We start from the raw sequence: 18,855 nt of genomic DNA, 5'->3' as shown, positions 1-18,855 counted from the left end.
AATGGAGAGGGTGCCTGGCCCCGAGATGCTCTGTGGAGCACCCAAGGATTGGTCACAGCCATATGTCTAGTATAATGGAGAGGGTGCCTGGCCCCGAGATGCTCTGTGGAGCACCCAAGGATTGGTCATAGCCATACCTCTGTCCTGCCATGATGGCCTCTTATCCTCTGGAACCACAAGCGCCAATAAACCCTCCCTTCTATAAGTCGTTTTGGTCCAGGCGTTTTCTCACAGCCATAGAAAAGTTGCTAATACACGCAGCAAGTGATTTTGCCCACTGAACCACCTCCGTGGCCCATCTTCTTCATCCCTACATTTCTACTATGCATAGTCTAGAGTTTGTTTCCTTAGTACCTATTTGTTGAGCTATTTGTTCTAACGAGCATTCCCGTGGAACCCCTTCATCACACATACCTCTGTATACTCCTGCAAAGAGAGCCAAAAGAATTTGCATCAGTAATTTTGATACTGCCAATTGCTCTCCAAAAGTCTGGTTGTTCCCACTATGGAAGTCCACTCACTAAACCCAAGCCTGTGTCAACCATTCTCAAGCTACTGGACACGAAGTCATCTGCCAGACTTCTCAGCACTACACAAACAGTACATTAGCTGGCTTTTCATTATTGCGACCAAGCTACCTGAACAACTGAAGGGAAGAAGGAATTATTTGGCTAATGGCTTGGGAGGGTTGAGGTCATGGCCACTTGGTCCCATGTACTTGGGCAGAACACTGAGTCAGTGGGAACATGAAACAGAGGAACTCTGATCACTACATGGCCACCCAGGAAGCAGAATCTGGGGAATACCAGAATCCACCTGGATTTCTCCAAGTTCCCTTCCATTCCATCCAGGTTCTAACCCAGATGGTGTGCCGCCTACATTTGGAATAGGTCTTCCAAGCTCAGTTAATCCTCTCTGGAAATTCCCTCATAGGCACAGCCAGGCATGTCCTTTAGGAGTCCCCGGATGCTTCAGTTCAGTCAAGTTGACAATAAGGATTAAACCTCGTTCAGGAGTTTGTTCTAAGAAACTGGCTTATATGATTCTAGAGTCTGGTTAGTCCAAAGTCCAAAGTAGTGAAAGCCTTCAAAAGTCTGGACATTCTCAGTTGAGTGCTGAGGCTGCAGGTGTTTGTGTGTTTGGTTTTGTTTACTTGTTTGACATGGTCACATTGCAGCCTTACTTGGACTCTGATTCGCTATATGGCTCCAGTCTGGCCTTTGACTTGCAATCCTCCTGTGCCAGCCTTTCAGGGCTGGCATTGGAGGTATGCACCATCCCACCTAGTCCAATAGGCTACAGTCTCAAAGGAAAATCTCTTTTTCCCCAAGAAAACCAGCTTTTCTTTTAAAGTCTTTTAATTACGTAGCTAAAGACCAACCAAAGTATCAGACTTCAAGTCAGCCGCGTCCAAGAGTGAGTCACGTAAGATTCCTCCCCGTGACAAAGAAAAGGGAAAGGCAAGCACTCTGCCACCGAGCCACAGCCCCAACCCCAACCAAATGAAGTAATCTTGATGGCATCTGAACATCTTCTTCTTCTTCTTCTTCTTCTTCTTCTTCTTCTTCTTCTTCTTCTTCTTCTTCTTCTTCTTCTTCTTCTTCTTCTTCTTCTTTGTTTTTGAGACGGGGTTTCTCTGTAGCTTTGGTGCCTGTTCCAGACCTAGCTCTTGTAAACCAGGCTGGCCTCGAACTCCAGAGATCCACTTGCCTCTGCCTCCCAAGTGCTGAGATTAAAGGCATGTGTCACCACCACCCGGTGGCTTCTGAACTTCTTGTCTGGTTAAGGAAATCATTTAAAGCTACTTTAGGAGCACAGAGGGCTGACCACCCATCACCTAGTTTCTCAATATTCCCGTTGAGTGATTTACACATAGGAGAATAACACTCGGTGGTGGTCCAGGGCTCGGCAGGCCTCCACAGCACTGGGGTTTACTGTTGGTCTCCAGCATCAGCAACAAAACTTTGCATTGCCCGCAACAAAAAAAGTGTTGCCCATTTTGTCTCTGATGACTAGTGTCACACGTCTGGAGAGAACGGTCGTTGGTCAAACAGGCTTTGTCACACAAATACCACAGAAACCCTCAGTTCCCCATTTTGTCTTGACTCTCAGGAAGGTAAAACTAAATGTAATGCTTGAACACAGTGACGGCTCTCTGACCTGGGGTTTCCCCCACCCCGCTGCCTCTCTGTCCTGTGCCCTTTCTCAGACATGACCCTTTAAGCACCTTTGGCACGTGTGGGTCTGCTATAAACTACCTCACAATGGTGGAGACACAAAGGTAGATATTAATGAAATGACTTAAGAAAAGCAACCCAGCCAGGTGTGACGATGCACACCTGCCACTCCAGAGCTCAGAGGTGGAGATGGCAGGATCAGGAACCATAAGCCACCTGAGACACAAGCGAAACTTTCTCAAGGCAGAAGAGAAGGAAGAAGAGGGGAGGAAGAATTGACTCAGAGGTTTGGGCCCAACCAGGACTCATTAACTTGTTTTTATTACCTATTGGTAGTATGTATTTGTGAGCATGATGTGTGCGTGTGTGTGTGAGAAAACATGATGTGTGTGTATTAGCATGATGTGTGTGTGTGCACGCGTGTGTGAGAGAGCATGATGTGTGTATGTGTGTGTATTAGCATGATGTGTTTGTGTGTGAGAGAGAGCATGATGTGTGTGTATATGTGTGTGAGCATGATGTGTGTGTGCATGTGTGTGTGAGCACGTGTGTGTGTTGAGGCACACATGTGACTACCAGAGCACAGTGTCAGCTCTCTTTCCACCTGTTCATGACTTCCAAGGATCATCTTGGTTTCTCAGAGTTGCAAGCACTTTACCCACTGAGCCATCTTGCTGGCCCAGCTTCAGCCACTAAAGAAATTTTAAAAATTAATTTTTCTGAAGAAAGAAATCATGGTAAGAACTTCGGACAATAAGGCCAGAGCGATGGCTCAGCTGACAAAGGTGTCTACCGCCAAGCCTGACACCCTGAGTTCAACCCCAGGGAACAGCATGGTGGAAGGAGAGAAGGAATTCACTTGGAGGAAGAAGGAAAGCGATACCTGTCAATTGTTCTGTGCCCTCCACACATAAATGTGTTATAGCATATTTATATTTATAAAAAAATAAATAAATAGATAGATAGATAGATAATAAGGTGTAGTAACCTTTAGTAACCTTTTAATCTAGACAATAGACAGGTCAAAGGGGGTTGTGGCTTTAAAGGAAAGTAGTCAATGAGGCTTGTCATTAACCACTCAAAGTGCTCTATGATTGCCCAGATTAAAAAAAAAAATCTTGACAACCAAACAGGACCAGCACATGTCTGTCCCTCCAGCACTCAGGATGCAGATCCAAGAGAACTCCTAAGAGCTCAAGGCCAGCCTGATTTTTATAATGAGTTCTAGGACACAGCTACATAAGAAGACACTTTAAACACACACACACACACACACACACACACACAAATCTCCCAGCACAACTGTAAATATATTCTTTCTAGAGAGTTTATTTATTTTAGTTTGTGTGTCTGAGTATTTTGACTGCAGGTTTATATGTGCAGCACATTCATGCCTGGTGCCCATGAATATCAGAAAAGGGCATCAGGTCCTCTGGAACTAGAGTTATGAGTGGTTATGAGCTGCCAGGAGGGTTCTGGGAACCAAAACTGGATCCTCTGCAAGAGTGGCAAATGCTCTTAGTAACTGAGCCACGTCTCCAGCTTCTTTGGGGTTTTTTTGTTTTGTTTTGTTTTGTTTTGTTTTGTTTTGTTTCGAGACAGGGTTTCTCTGTAGCTTTGGAGCCTGTTCAGGAACTAGTTGTTGTAGACCAGGCTGGTCTCGAGCTCACAGAGATCCGTCTGCCTCTGCCTTCCAAGTGCTAGGATTAAAGGCGTGCGCCACCACTGCCCGGCTAGTTTCTTGATGGTAAAAAAAGAGCAGGCCCTACCCTAAGCCTGAGTTCCGCTGGGTCTGAAGAGCAGAACTCACACAGTCCACAAGGGTCAAAGTATCACAGTAAGAGAAGCGAGACCCACAGGCTTCTTCACACTGTAAAGGAAAAGGGGGCCCGAGATGAAAGACTGTGTCTGCTGTGTCCTCTAGGAAGTGAACCAGGGCATGCAGGCTCCTCTACACGATTCTCTCTAGGAAGTACATCGTGAAGCCTGGGGAAGTTCAATGCAAGATGCAAATTAACTAAGCCACTGTTCACAAGCAATTAAATAGTGCTCTTCAATCCAGGAGGAAACGAAAGCCCAGTTGAGTCTCATTGGGAGGAAGAGGCTGAAAAGCCCTCGTCAGGAAAGGCCCAAAGTCAACATCACACAGGCAATGCCATGTTCAACCCCTCTGAGACTGATTCCCTCCCATGCCAGTCAGAGCCCCAAAGTGACTGGGGTGCACGGACCTGAGGCGCGGACAGTCTCTGTGTCTTTATGAACGCAGATGAAGGTGGCCTCTCTTAAACCTTCCAGACCTCCAACGACTGTCTTCAGAAACTGGCTACTGTCTGCCTGGAAACCAAGGCCTTTGTCTTCTCACCCACCCTCCCATTCCTGCTCTTCGAGTTGGGTGGGCACAGTCTCATAACTTGTGGGTACTTCTATCAAGTGCTTCATGGTTCCCTTTGGAAACATTTCCTCTAAGTTCCCAGGCTTCGTTCTCACTCCGCTTCCTCTCAGACTGACCTCCCAGGGGAGAGTGACCTTGGCCCTGTTTCCTCTCTCTGGGGGCGCTGTCCTCTCTAAGGGTTTGTTTCAGGGCATGCTGTGGACTATTCCCAAGGCTCCCCCTGAGCATCCTGATCTTGCTTTCCACACCTGGGGCTTTGTGGACAAGCACACGTGGGAGATCCATCACGTTGTCTGGCCTTCCGAGGAGCAGACACCAAAATGAAATGTGGAAGAATTTTATTGAGGGAAACACCTATCCGGCCCATGAGGGAGGAGCCAGGGAAGCCAGAGAAATGTTAGGCTCTGGCAAAGGTCAGAACTCCAGGGGCAGAGGTCCTCAAGCTAAAGTCAGCAGAGTCTGGTATCCCCCAGGAACAGGCCGGACACAGTGTCCTTGCCATATTCTGCCTTGCTTCATAACTGTCCACGGGCCATGCAACCCCGGTGCAAACAGCAATGATGGCCCTCAACGCAGAACAGCAGGCCCATCATGTCAGAGAGGCCTGGGGATTCAGAGAAGCCTGGGGATGGGAGGGGACCTGTATGGCATGTTCTCATGGCCATCTCAGGCGTTCGTGGACTTGGTTTGGGATAGTTTTCCTCTATACCCTGTGCCATTTGTTTGTTTGTTTCATCGAGACAGGGTTTCTCTGTGTAGCCTTGGCTGTCCCGGAACTCGCTCTGTAGACCAGGCTGGCCTGGAACTCACAGAGATCCACAGTCTCCTGAATGCTGGGATTGAAGATGTGCACCACCATCACCTGGCCACACTGAGCCTTTTTCAGTGATTTCAATTTTAAAAAAATCAAGAAGTGCGCATGGGGTGTATACCTCTAGTTCTAAGAGCCTCTGTCTGTACAGTGGGCATGTGTGTGTAAATGAGGGTGGGTCACATGCCACAGTGTGTGTGTAGAGGTCAAAGGGCATCTTGCTAGAGTTTGTCTATCCTTCTATTAGGCAGGTATCAGGGATTGAACTCAGGTTGCTATCAGACTTGATGACAGTCATCTCTGCCTGCTGAGCCATCTCATCAGCCCTGTCTGTGTGCTTTTATATTGGTGTGCATATTTCTATATCTGTGTTTGTGTATTATGTCTGTCTGTCTGTCTATCTATCTCTGTGTACTGATTAGATGTATATGTCTGTATTTTTACATATTTTTTATATATGCTGTTCATGTTTGTGTACTACACGTGTGTGTGCTCAGAAAGAATCCCCTCCTGCAGTCACAACTAACCCACCTGGAGCCCTCACCCCATCTCCGTTGCTGCTTTTCAGACCATCCTGGTTGGCGACAGTGGCGTTGGGAAGACATCTCTACTGGTTCAGTTCGACCAGGGAAAGTTCATCCCTGGCTCCTTCTCAGCCACCGTGGGCATCGGATTCACAGTAAGTACTCACGGGTTCTGCCAGCTCCGGAGCCCCTGTATGTGTGTCAGGGTGCCAGCCAGAAAGAGGTGGGTGCTTATATGAGACCGCGAGAAGAATCCCACTAAACAGACTATGTCCAGAGATGCAGGCAAGTTGATGCAGACTGGACAGGGTTGGGCTTTGGCCCTGGGTGGTGTGGAGGCTCCGTTTTACTCTGAGCCTATAGACCAACAAATCAGGGTATCTGGGTATATGTGCTCAGGTCCACCCGGTGGCTGCAAAGATTCTGGAAGGGCAGGAAATGACAAATGACAGTACAGAATGTGTGTACCTGCTTGGCCACATGGGTTGGGAGTCAGCAGGCTAGGGCTGAGTCTGGTTTGTAGCTCTTGGTCTTTCCAGGGACACAGCACTGGGGTGTGGGTGACTGAGTGAGCACCTAATTAGAAAATGGGGTCCAGCTCCTTCCCCGTCAGCTCTCCACAGTCTAGCAGCCCTGCTTTGCCACACACCTTCACCTCCCTTACCTGACCAGGCCTGCAGGTACTCTCTGATCCCCTTGGATTCTTGGAAAGGCCTTCCAGAAGGTTTTGCCCCTTTCTTATGCTGCTGAGTCTCCAAAATCCTAGTATCTGAGACAGGGAGAGCAGGTGTCATGTCTTGGGCACTGTGGGGGTTTGAAAGCCTCTAGACAGGACTGAAGAGATGGCTCAGCCGTTAAGAGCACTGACTGTTCTTTCAGAGGTCCTGAGTTCAATTCCCAGCAACCACATGGTGGCTCACAGCCATCTGTAATGAGATCTGGTGCCCTCTTCTGGCGAGTAGGCATACATGCAGGCAGAACACTGTATATATAATAAATAAACAAAAATCTTTCAAAAAGAAAAAGGAAACCTCTAGACAAACTAAAGAACAGGGCCTGGGAGGTCACATTTGGGACTAGGACATACCATGCTACACTGGTGAAAAGAGAGGGAAGGAGACCCCAAAATGGGCTTTCCCAAAATGTCAGAGGGAGGAAGACAGGAGTTAGAACTGGACACAGCTGCAGGTGGCTGCCCAGGCGGTGAGCAGGAATGGAGAGCTGCCCAGCCTGTGACTGTCTAAGTGGAAACATCCCCACCCAAGCACTCTCAAAAGTAGGATGTGTTGAGCCCTGGCCATCTCTAAAGGGGAAGGCAGAACAAAGTAGGGTTGCAACCCCTAAGGTCAAGGCTATTTAGACAGCCCCGAAGGCTTCAGATCACCCTGCCTAGAAATAAGGCGGATGTCTCTGTGCTGGGGACAGCCTACTGCAGCCAAGGTCAGACTTCCCTCATGGTTACACCCACATCTTTTCACCTTTCCTTGACCTGACTTGGAAAGCAAAGAGAGTAGGTAATCCTGGGTCTGAAAATTCTGATATGCATCCAAACAAGTCATGGAGATATCATCTCTGAACACGGCAAGAAAACTAAGGCAAATCTATGAGCAAGAAGAAAGAATTTAGTCAGACAGAGAAACCAAGCAGCCCAGCCAGGGTGAGAGACATCCCCTGCTGACCTCCGGATAACCGTTTTTTACATCCTCCCCAGAGGCCAGCACTGGCAGCTTGCGCAAAGCCCGAGTTTGGAGACACTTGGGTCAAGGGCAGGACCTTGAACCACAAACAAGCACAACCGTGTTCCACAGCTGAGACCCAAATCCAGAGAAAGTCCCACTGGTGACAGTGGGTAGGATAACCACATGTGACATGAACCCCATGTGACAGAAACCACATAGAGGAAGTGTGATGGAGTCCAGCCACAGCTCGATTGTGGCAATACCTATTCCCCTTACTACTGTTCTGTTTAGTGCCAGGAACCGTCCACTCCCTCCTGGTCCAGCCCCCTGCCCAAAATAGCTGGATCTTCACACAGCAGCTACTCTCCTACATCCTGCTAGGAAAGGATGCTGAAGGACATTGGGTGTCCTTTAAATACTGGTCCCTAGAGAAACTGGTTATAAAATCCTTGCTTACTGATTTACCACTTAGTGGATGTTTTTAATTATTATTATTTTTTATGTGCATGGCTGTTTTGTGCCTAGTGCCATGGCAACCAGAAGAAGGACCCCCTGAACTGTAGTTCCAGACAGCTGTGGGCTGCCAAGAGGGTTCTGTAAATCGAACCCAGGTCTTCTGAAAGAGCCGACAGAGCTTTCAACCACTGAGCCATCTCAAGTTACAACTGAGAGTTTTTTTTAAGCATATAGAATAATTTGCAAATGCCTTGGGCCTGGGCTTGGATTCCAGGGTAACGATAACTGAAGCAGAAGAGGCCACCAAGCTCTCGCTGGCCCTGCTCAGAAGGATGGATGCAGCCTGGGTAATAAGGGAGGGAAGGGCACACAGAATGGAATTACCTTTACTGAGAAAATTCCAGGTCTATGGCCTTTCAGGGATAGAGCTGACACCTCTCAAATCCTGGTATCCCCCAAATTCTTCATCACAAGCCCCCTCAGGCTGGCTGTAGAGTCCTGCTGCTGGGTTTACTGAAGTCCTGACATCAACAGGATTCACAATGGCGTTAGTCAGACGCTCCGTCTTTTCCAGTGTTCTGATGTAAAACACTAGACTTCTTTTAAATGGTGCCAGGCTCTTTGGGAGCCCTACCTTCGCTAGCCCCTGCTTTGCACAGGCTTTTATAGCCAAACTGCAGGATTTTCAAGACTTTCTGTTCAACTTTTTCCTCTTGAGCCTCACTATAAACCTGGCTACAAGCGGCTGGTGGTAACTATGCCACAGCCTGGATGCTGACGGGCCTTAAAACTCCCACCACTGGGTTAATTCGTCTTCTGCTTTTAAACTCAGCCCTCTACCAAGTCTGAGAACCCAGGAAAAGTGTTAAAAAGTTCTTCGCAACATTGTAACATGAATGGCTCCTAGTCCAATCCACCCTACCCCCCCCCACCAAAAAAAAATCCTCATTCCCATCTGAAACCTGTTGAACACTATCTTTATTGTCCACAATTTTGGTAATCATCACAATCACCTATTGAGGTCAGTTTATAGCACTCTGGAGCCTTTGCTAGCCCAAACTCTTCCAAGCTCCTCCTGTGAACCAGTTCCAAAGACAAAGACCCCCACTCCTGGTACTAATTTAATGCATTAGACCTTTTTATCATTTTAGTTGTAAAAATCTGCCACAAACAACTCCAGGAAAGGTCTGTTTGGGCTCACAATACCATAGCTTCTTTTCGTGGTCCTTGGCTCTGTTGTTTCTGGGCTCATAATGAGACAGAACATCAGAGTTACTCATCTGAGAGAGATCAAATATAACTTTAAAGTATAAACCTGGGACCTACTTTCTCCAGCTAGGACTCAACTCTAAAAACTCTCCCATCTCCCAGAATAACGTCACCGGCAGGAGACCAGGCATTCTCTAAAAAGAAACTTACACAAGGATATTTCGTATTCAAATTGTAAAATATTAACCTTTCCAATCAAGCCCTTCCCCACTGCAGGTCAGATCTTCCTTGTGACATCTTTATTCTTCACGGATTCTCAGTTTTACCTAAACAACATTGCAAAATTTATCTCCACAGCCTTCCTCTGTCTATCTCCGATCATCTCACTATGGCCCGTTAAATCACCTTCATCATCTGGTCCAAGTCGCACACAACTGAGGTTAATAGTTCTCAACCCTCATTTGGTGTGTGTAAAACGCTGCAGAGGCTGTTTGGGTGGGATCAGGATAGGGAAACAGAGTCTGCATTTTGACGTGACCTGGGAGCTGTGCTGAGGGTCATCTATGCGCCACAGTTTGCAAAACCCGAATATCGACCTTTTTACCCCAGCCTCTACCCTAGTCTCCCCTCACATCTGGACCCTACAGTCACTGTGCTATGTGCTTGACAGCCCTGGGGTTCTCTTCAGTCCACCTACATGTCTGGGAGGAACCCTACTGTTCCTCTAAATAGAGGAAGGTGGCTGTGTCACTGGCCCAGCCTCTAGCAGGAAGGCTGCCTGAGTGTGTGAGCTATGACCTGTAACATGATAGGGCAGGGGCTTCTGATTGGAGGGTAATACAGTGTGTCTGTGCATTTCACATCTCGGGGGCACGAGGGTGTTGTGGGCATCTGGTAAGGATGTGAGGTATCTTAGGGTATCTGTTACTATGAAGAGACACCATGACCACGGCAACTCTTATAAAAGGAAAACATTTCATTGAAGAGGCAGTTTATAGCTTCAGAGGTTCAGTCCGTTGTCATCATGGCGTGGAGCATGGCATCATGCAGGCAGACATGGAGAAATCGACACCTTGATCCAAAAGCAACGGGAAGTGAACTGTCTCACTGAGCGTGGCTTAAGCATCTATGAGACCACAAAGCAAGCCCGCCTCCACAACGACACACTTCCTCCAACAAGGCCACACCTCCTAATAGTGACCCCACAACTCCCTTTGGGGGCCATTTTCTTTCAAACCACCACATGAGGTGTGTGGTCAATTTGAGGACACGTGAGCATTGGTGTGTCCTATGTGTTCTTCGTGTGAAGCAATGTATGACTGCGGTGACAGACACGCAACTGCTTAGAGTGGGTGAGGTGTGTCTGCGAGTCGAGCAAGACGGTGTACGCTGGTGCTGTGACCGGAGATAAGTGCTATGATCACATGGTATGTGACATGCCGTATGTGTTTGTGATAGGAAGGTTGTATGTTAAGGGATGATGTGAGTTGTGCATTTGAGGGAAGTCAGTGTCACAGAGTGCGGCCATGGTGTGACGTGAGGTGTGAGCCACTAAAGGAGAGACCCAGGCTGCCGGGGCATGTACACAGTACCTGAGCAGAGGCTGGAAAGCCTCAGTGTTGTGTTCTAGATCATTCCTTCTCCTGAAGGCCACATCTAATGAGCCCTGCCTTTTAGTGAGCCCCTTTTCTACACAGCTCAATTCTACACAGCCATTCCTGCTTCTGACTTTCTTGGAACTGCCCTTGAACACAGCCCAGGATATTAAGTATCCCGGGGACAATGCATGACTTATGCATACTTCACTGCCTGTGTGCTGCAGACCTGGGGACCACAACCCAGAGGTCCCAACCTAGAAAAAGGACTGCACTCTTCCCAGTTCTCCATACGATGGCTTTTATCTCTGCCATCTTTTGAGATACCCGGTGTGCTCTGTGCCAAATCTACCCTGCTAAAAAGAGTGTAACCCATGACCTACTTCCTCCAGCTGAGCCCCAACTCCTGGAGCTTCTACCTCCTCCCAAAATAATACGGAGCCAACAACGCAAACCGAAGTCCAGAACCAAGGTGTCAGTAGGCTCAGGTTAGAATTCTCCCTACTGCTTCCCAGCTTTTGTTAGCCCCAGGCACCCTTCATGTTTCGTCTTCACGACTGTCTTCTCCCCATCTTCACACTGAGTTAGGGGCTTGTCTCAGGGCCTAACCTGTCACTGTGATAAAATATGCTCGACTTATTTATTAAGAAAGGAAGTCTGAGAGTTGGAGAGATGCTCAGCAGTTAAGAGCTGGCACTGGCAGCTCTTCCGGAGGTCTTGAGTTCAATTCCCTGCAACAACACAACGGCTCACAGCCATCTATAATGAGATCTGATGCCCTCTTCTGGCAGGCAGGTTTACATGCAGATACAATACTCATACATAAAATAAATAAAATATATTTAAATATATACAAACACACACATATATGAAGTCTATATATACATACATATACATATATATATATGTATACACACACACACATACATAAAGAAGTCGGGTTATATTCTATCATGGAGGGGAAGCCCAGTAGGAGTTGAGGAGGCAGCTGGTAACATTGCAGCTGCAGACAAAGAGCGGAGAGCAGTGAGTGTTTGAACTCAACTGGCTTCCTCTCTTTTAGGCCGCCCTCCTCTTGGCTGGGTCTTCCCATCCACTGATTAGTTGGCCTAATCAAGATAAATCCCTCACAAGCACGCCCAAAGCTCCATCTCCCAGGGGATTCTGGGGCCTGCCAAGTTGATGGTGGATACTGACCAGCACGGGCCCCTATTCCAGTATGACCCTCTAACGTCCTTGTCACATTTCGGGTACCAGTACCTGAGGCATCAGCATATCTCCTGGGGTACACAATGTCACCCATAACATTAGTTTCCAGGGGAAGCAAGGGCAAGCCAGTTCCCCTCTCCAATTCTCACCTCGACAAGGTCACCTCCATCCATGCTCCGGGCTCTTTTATCAGCTTCCATGAAATAGTTCCTGCTAATGTACACAGTCAGTGCCTGGGTCTATAGTCACCCCCCAAAACAAGTCTTGACCCTGTCCCTCACTGGCCTCACCTGAAAAGTTTAGGGGTCCACTCTCCTTCCTATACTCCTCAGCCAGTCTCTCATCCAGCTTCCTTGAATACAACATTGGGATGAGGGTGATTGACCCACAAGCCACTGAGCTCTGGTATGGGCAATCCCAGATTCTCCATATCCTGTGTCATCTGGAGCTGCCGGGCTCCTGGACTGTTCTGGAAACTGCACCAAACAACCCACAAGTTCATGTAGCACCTACTTGATGGCCAGGGTTGGGTTTCACCTGAATAAGATTGGCCCTACCTTGCCCCCTTGGAAAGAAGGGCTGCAAAAGCTCACCTTTGAGTGTGTTCCCGCGGCGGGACATTAGGGACTTAGGGACTTGGGACTCATTTCTCCCAACAAATCAGGAGAAGAGAGAGATGATATACTACAAAGGGCCCGAAGTGTTAGCACCACCCAGGAGTTCCCCAGATGGCACAGCGCCAGTGCGCTCCAAGGTTGCGTGTCGGTGAACAAAAGTTGACTCAGATGACCTCGATCGGGTGTCCATCAGTAAAAACTGAACTGCCATTCCAGCACTCAGGAAGCAGAGGCAGGCGGATTATCTGTGAGTTCAAGGCCAGCTTGGTCTACAGAGTGAGTTCCAGGACAGCCGGACTATTACACAGAGAAACCCTGTCTCGTAAAACAGAACTAAACAAAACAAGGCAAACAAACAAGAAAAGTAACTGCTTAGGTGTTAGTCTCAAGCAGCTCGCTGTCAAACACAGCTCAGGAGCGGGCCCAGCCTCCTCGCAGGTAAGCTCGGGATCGGCAGCTGGCTGGAGCTCGGGCGCCCCCTGCTGGTCACGCTGCGCAGTCGCAGTAGGAAACTAGGCGCCACACCTTCCGCAGTTAGCTGGATCTCCCGGGTCAGCTGCCTCGATGGCAACCTAATCTCGCCGCTGTGACTTTAGGGACTTGTCCTGTACCTGGACTCATTCGCTGCTGTAAGAGCACTAAAGTAGGCTAAGGTCTCTCAGAAGACCCACCAGTCCCTCGGGCACGCATTCTGCAAGTCCTAAACATCCCTGGCTGGCGTCGTCGAGGGGTGGCGGGGCGGAGGGAGGAGCCTATCAGGGTCCGAACCGGTTGGTGGAAGGGGAGGAAGAGTGGGCGGAGCTTAGTGCAGGGCGGTTCCGCGCTCTCCCTCGCTCGCAGCGAGCCCGACTCACCTCTGACTGTCCGGGGACATGACTGGCACGCCCGAAGCTGCTACCACCCGGGATGGAGAAGCCCCCGAGCGCTCCCCGCCCTGCAGTCCGAACTACGATCTCACGGGCAAGGTGGGTGGGCATTGCGCCCAGTGCTGGGGATCCCCAGGTCGGGCCTGAGGGATATCCCTTCTGGTGTCCTTTGCCATAGGACCCTGCCCTTCCCTGTCTACTCCCCTCTCCAGAAGTGTCTGGATTGAATTCAATCGTTCCCGGGTCAGCTGGGTCTGGGTCTAGAGCATAACCCCTGAGCCCATCTGGGTCTCTGGAGATCTAGGCTGACCTAGGAGGGCGAGGGGCAAGACAGAAGTACTCAGACTCCCCACCCTGTGGACAACAACCCAGTTCTCATTTGCCACACTTTGGAAGTGCTAGGAAATGGGGACTCCCTGAAGACGCAGATGCCTGCAGAGGCATCTCAAGGTTAAAGCCGTTTTTGAGCTAAGCCTCAAAGAGTGACCCCTGTCCCCCATTTTCTATGCTTTGAGCTTCCCCCACTCAGCAGCAAATGCCACCCTTTCTCTCCCCACTGCCTCCAGACCAGCCTCTTCCCAACAGTATGCTAGTGTCTCCCCTACCCACTACGCTGTGTGTAGCCAGCTCACACGACGTCCACTTGGCAATACTTAGAAGCTGAGAAAGGCACAACAGTTAGTGACAGTGGGCCACCCTCCCTCTCCTGATGGCTCTAAAGGCAGCTCTCTGGGGTGCAGCTTCTGCAGGAATGCCCTGTACAAAAGCTGATGGGAGAAGCATGGACACTAGTCTGCCCCCACCTCGCTCGCTCGTCTGTGTCCTTGGAGTAAGCAAGTACAAGGAACCCTAAAAGAGAGATGCTGAGCCAGCCCCGGTGGCAGCTTGCGCTCTTCCTCTGCAGTAGGTCAGAACTAAGTGAGGGTTGTGCTAAGTGGAGCTGAGGCCTGCTCTTGAAGGACACATACCTCCTTCAGCGTCTTGATGCCTCCCCACCCCCAGGTCTCACTCTCACTAGGAGCCTCGGGTCCCCACCCCCAGAGTTTCAGGGGAAGCCAGTCTGCCAGCCTACCCACCCAGAGCCGTTGAGATAGGCGTCCTGTGTGGGCTTGTGGCAGGAAATGGGGCCCTGTGTCTTCAGGGGAGGGGGAGCTGCTGATGGCCGGCCACCAGGCTGATGGGGGGGGGGGGGCGGGGATCTTCCGACCTCCTTGCCCTGCAGACCTGCTGAGCTGTTTACCTAGGAGGTGGCAAGGCTGAGCAGCTGTTTGTGTTTGGTGGATTTGACTGGCTGGGTGACTGGCTGCGTGGTTTGCTCAAGGCAGCAGTGATCTGTAAAGTAAACAGGTAACAGTGCTCGCCCCATCCCCTCTGGGGCTGGAGCCCCGGAGCCATCCGAGTGCCCGGCCAGCAAAGTAGCCAACCCCCACCCTGCCAAGGCTTGACCTAGTCCTGAGTTTGAAGTTGTGTGAAAGGCCCTTGGAGGACCTTAGGAGTTCTTGGGTCTCTGGCATGCAGTACCCACCCCAGGGCCACTCTTCTCTGAGTCCTGAGTGGTTCACATCAACTTTGTTGACCCTAGACATTGACAAAGTCTAGCAAGGCCTCAAAGGAATGTGCCTTCCACGTCCCACCTATTAGGATGGGCAAACTACAGAAGAAGAAAAAAATTAATTTCCCCAAAAGCACACAGTAAGCTTTTAATAGTATAAGAATCCTTTCCACTCAGGCCCACCCCCACCAAAGTCAACTATTAGATCCCACAACCTCGTATCTTTAGAAGGAAAGCTTTTTGGTTCCACCATCAAGTTCAGAGAGCCCAATAATTCTGCCCTTATTAACAGTCTAACCAGGCAATTGGGAACATTCTGGCTTTGAGTCTACACTTCCATTCTCCAAGATGGCTGAGCAAAGAAATTCCCCCCAACACACACACCATCCCTACATTTTCCACCACGGTGAGCCAAAGATGCCAGTTTGCAACCATTCACCCCTCTTAGGAGGTTTCTGCTAAAAACAAAACAAAACAAAACAAAAAAACTCACCAGACTGTCTCCCCAACTCAGAATAAATGTCAACCTTCCCTAATTCTTGCAAGCCTATTGGGAACATAAGCCCTCATTAGACACTTCCAAATTAATGTCTGACCCAAAAGGAAAGTCCAACAATAGTAATTTAAAGACAATGTTCTACCCGTTAAGTCTTTTTAAGTCTTTTTTTTTTAAAGACAGGGTCTCACTATTTAGCCTTGGCTAACCCTCAAACTCACTGGCCTAGAACTCAGATATCTGCCCACCTCTGTCTCTCAAATGCTGGAATGAAGGCACCGCCATGCCCTCCCCATCCATCAAGTAGGCTCCTGGGTGAGAGGTCCTTTTCCCTATGCAGGAGCCCCACCTACCTGTGTACACCTGCGTGTACACTCAGAAGAGCAATGTCTGCACTGCTCAGCAATGGGCAAATGTATGCCCAAGACATAGACCAATGTCTTGGGATCTCGGAGCACGTTTGGAGGTCTCGGCTTGGCTTTGAGGACTTCGGCTAGTACAAGAGGCTCAGAGGGAAAAGCCGGGGGGCGAGGGGGGAGGGCTGAGGCAAGGAGAATGGAGGAGAGGAGAGAAGCAGGGCAAGAGCAAGGGCAGAATCGTTGAAGGCACATGCTCCTCTGTCCGACCTACGTCCTTCTCTGGGACATTCTTCTCTGGAATCCCGGAAGACCTCTTCTCCTCCCCAGCTGCCATTAACTGCCTCTGCCCCCATCTCCTAGGTGATGCTTCTGGGAGACTCGGGCGTCGGCAAAACCTGTTTCCTGATCCAATTCAAAGACGGGGCCTTCCTGTCCGGAGCCTTCATAGCCACCGTCGGCATAGACTTCAGGGTGAGGTGGCTGCAGGCTCCTTCTGCAGCAAGCTCAGGTTCAAGAAGGGTGCCCTCTCCTTGTCTTTGACTCCTGAGGGCACCAGAGGCTTACTGCCTGGGAGGCCCCAGAGGTACTCCCACCAGGACCACGGAGGCGCCAGGTCAAAGGAGTCTGGGTAGGGCTGGCGTCTTGTTCACCTTCTCTGCTCTTGGATAGCATCCCTGAAAAAGTAGTCTCATTTCATGGGGTCTAAGTCCTGAGAACCCCTGGCTCATAGTCATGAGTTGGGCCCCTGTCAATTTCAGTTTTCAAGAAATAATTACCAAGAAGCTGAAGGGCTGGGTTCAAAGATGAAGGTCTCAGGGCTGTTCCCCTCCCGCCGCATCCCTGATGACTCTAAGGTCTCTATCTATCAGCCTATCAGTGTGCAAGCAGGACCACTGGTACTTCACACCTATGGATCCCAGAGGGATAGGATCTAACCCCAGCAGGCAGGCCCACCGGAAGCTTTGCACCTCTCCCAGTGGATGGAGGGCTGAGGTTACATTGAAAGGATTATGGGTAACTGGGGGACAGACGGTCTTGCAGGACAAAGCTCTGAAGGCCTCAGGGTATAGCGGGTGCCTCATCTCTAAAGGTGAACTCTGGGAGACCATGACTGAAGTGGAGAAGGGTCAGATCCTCCCACACAGTCCCTTTGCTGCCTGCTGAGTTCAACAAAGAACTAGGCACGGCTGGAGAGGTGGCTCAGCCAGCGGTTTAAGAACACCTGGGCACTCTTCCAGAGGTCCGGAGTCCCAGCAACCACATGGCTCACAGCGAACTAGGCAGGTTTGAAGGTTCCCCTTGCTCGACTGAGTTATGAGAACAAGGAACAGAGGAATCTTATCCCCGCTGCTCTACCTGGGTGATCTGACTGAAGATGTCTCAGGCTCACCACACCGCCTACAGGCCTGGAGCGAGCCCCAGTACAGGCTGTTGACAGACCTTGGGGGCCAGCCAACATCCCCTCCCCACCCTCTGCCCTTTTCTCTTTCAGAACAAGGTGGTGACAGTGGACGGCGCCAGGGTGAAGCTTCAGGTGAGAGCAGTGCCTGGGAGGGGGGAGGGGCTTGCACTTTGCTTCTCAACCTGAACCACAGGCCTCCTCCAGCCCTGCCCTCAGTCTGGGGTAACTTCCTGTGGGGCCCATGAGAGGAAACTGCTTTTCTTTGTTTGATATCTGTAGAAAAAGCAGGTCCCAGGCACCCTTTCTCCTATCAAAGGCAACTCAAAATGCCCTCAACCAGGCTTAGCCTCCCTCATTGCCCTTCCCCCCTCCAGTTTTCCGAGTCTCTACTGCTCTAAGTACCCCAATCTCTGGGCTGGAGAAGGAAGAGGAAACAGTAGTTAATGGGTTTAAGACCCCAGAAACACCACTGATGTCATCAGATGCATGGGAGCCCTGTGAGATCCCACAGAAAGAAACAGCCTCCCCACTCCACCCCCACCCCCACCCCCACACACAGACACCTCTCACACCACAGCGCGAGCCCTCCAGTCAGCAGCTAGCCCTGCTCCTTCCCACCTCTCTGTCTTCCTAGATCTGGGACACTGCAGGACAGGAACGCTTCCGCAGTGTGACCCACGCGTATTACCGGGATGCTCAGGGTAAGTCTGGGTCCTCTGTTCCCTCCCCACTATGCAGCACTTCTGCTGATGCCCTGATCTCCTCTATCTGTCCCCCTCCAGCCTTGCTCCTGTTGTATGACATCACCAACAAATCTTCTTTTGACAACATCAGGGTAGGTCCTCCCCTCCCAAGGCCCTTCCCCTGCCCCAACAACCCTGCCTGTCACGAGCAGCCAGAATAGAGCCTCTGCAGAGCCAGATTGCTTCAATTCTGTCAAAACAGGTTGACCATAGAACCTGTCATCTCAGCAGTGACTGGGCATTTCATTGCCACGTAGGCATGGGAACCAAGCAGGCTGATGTACCCTGTGTTGATGGTATAGCCCTGTGGTTCATGAGTGTGTTTTATATCAAAGTGTTCAGAACAGTCCCAGCTCCACCCTCCCTGGACGATTATCCACAGGGACCCAGGGGAAAGCCCAAGCAGAAAACTCCACATGCATCCAGGCCAAGTTGCAACTCAAGAAGACAGAGTGAGTGACTGTGTCCTCACAGCTGAACCACCAGAGAGCAGAGGCCATAGCCAGCAAATACAAGCGTGACTCTGGGCCCAATGCTGAAGAGGTTTTATGTGCTTCTAGACCTTGAGGGCTGGTTACTGAAAAGCAAACTGAGGGGCTAAGACAGACAGCTATGAAAGGACAGAAACTGCATGGTACTGCTACTTCCAAGCCTATACTCATGGCAGACATCACTAATCGAGCTCAGTACTTTTTGCAGAAAGGCAATACAAAAATGAAACCCAAGGCCTGTATATGAAAGACAAGTGTTTCTCTACTGTATAACATC

At 49.9% G+C, this 18,855-nt stretch overlaps 1 protein-coding gene across 5 annotated transcripts in view; it reads left to right on the top strand.

The window, feature by feature from the left end:
- Nucleotides 1-18,855, top strand: part of Rab37 (RAB37, member RAS oncogene family) — a 67,629-nt gene that overhangs the window by 45,883 nt on the left and 2,891 nt on the right. The window contains exons 1-6 of one of the 5 annotated variants that reach the window (XM_087909798.1): nucleotides 13,488-13,634; nucleotides 16,303-16,413; nucleotides 17,435-17,476; nucleotides 17,979-18,045; nucleotides 18,127-18,179; nucleotides 18,423-18,539. In XM_087909798.1, the coding sequence (XP_087765924.1) occupies nucleotides 13,542-13,634; nucleotides 16,303-16,413; nucleotides 17,435-17,476; nucleotides 17,979-18,045; nucleotides 18,127-18,179; nucleotides 18,423-18,539 (483 nt within the window). In that variant the 5' untranslated portion in view covers nucleotides 13,488-13,541. Of the gene's footprint in view, nucleotides 1-5,948; nucleotides 6,060-13,487; nucleotides 13,635-16,302; nucleotides 16,414-17,434; nucleotides 17,477-17,978; nucleotides 18,046-18,126; nucleotides 18,180-18,422; nucleotides 18,540-18,855 lie in introns of those variants that run through there. The other 4 variants (XM_085696033.2, XM_048452071.3, XM_085696034.2 and 1 more) reach the window with 4 other exon arrangements.

Source organism: Myodes glareolus, chromosome 9 (genome assembly GCF_982192425.1).
Source record: "Myodes glareolus chromosome 9, mMyoGla1.1, whole genome shotgun sequence".
NCBI lineage: Eukaryota > Metazoa > Chordata > Mammalia > Rodentia > Cricetidae > Myodes > Myodes glareolus.
Note: the sequence above shows the minus strand (reverse complement) of the source record. Positions and strands in the feature narration are given on the sequence as shown.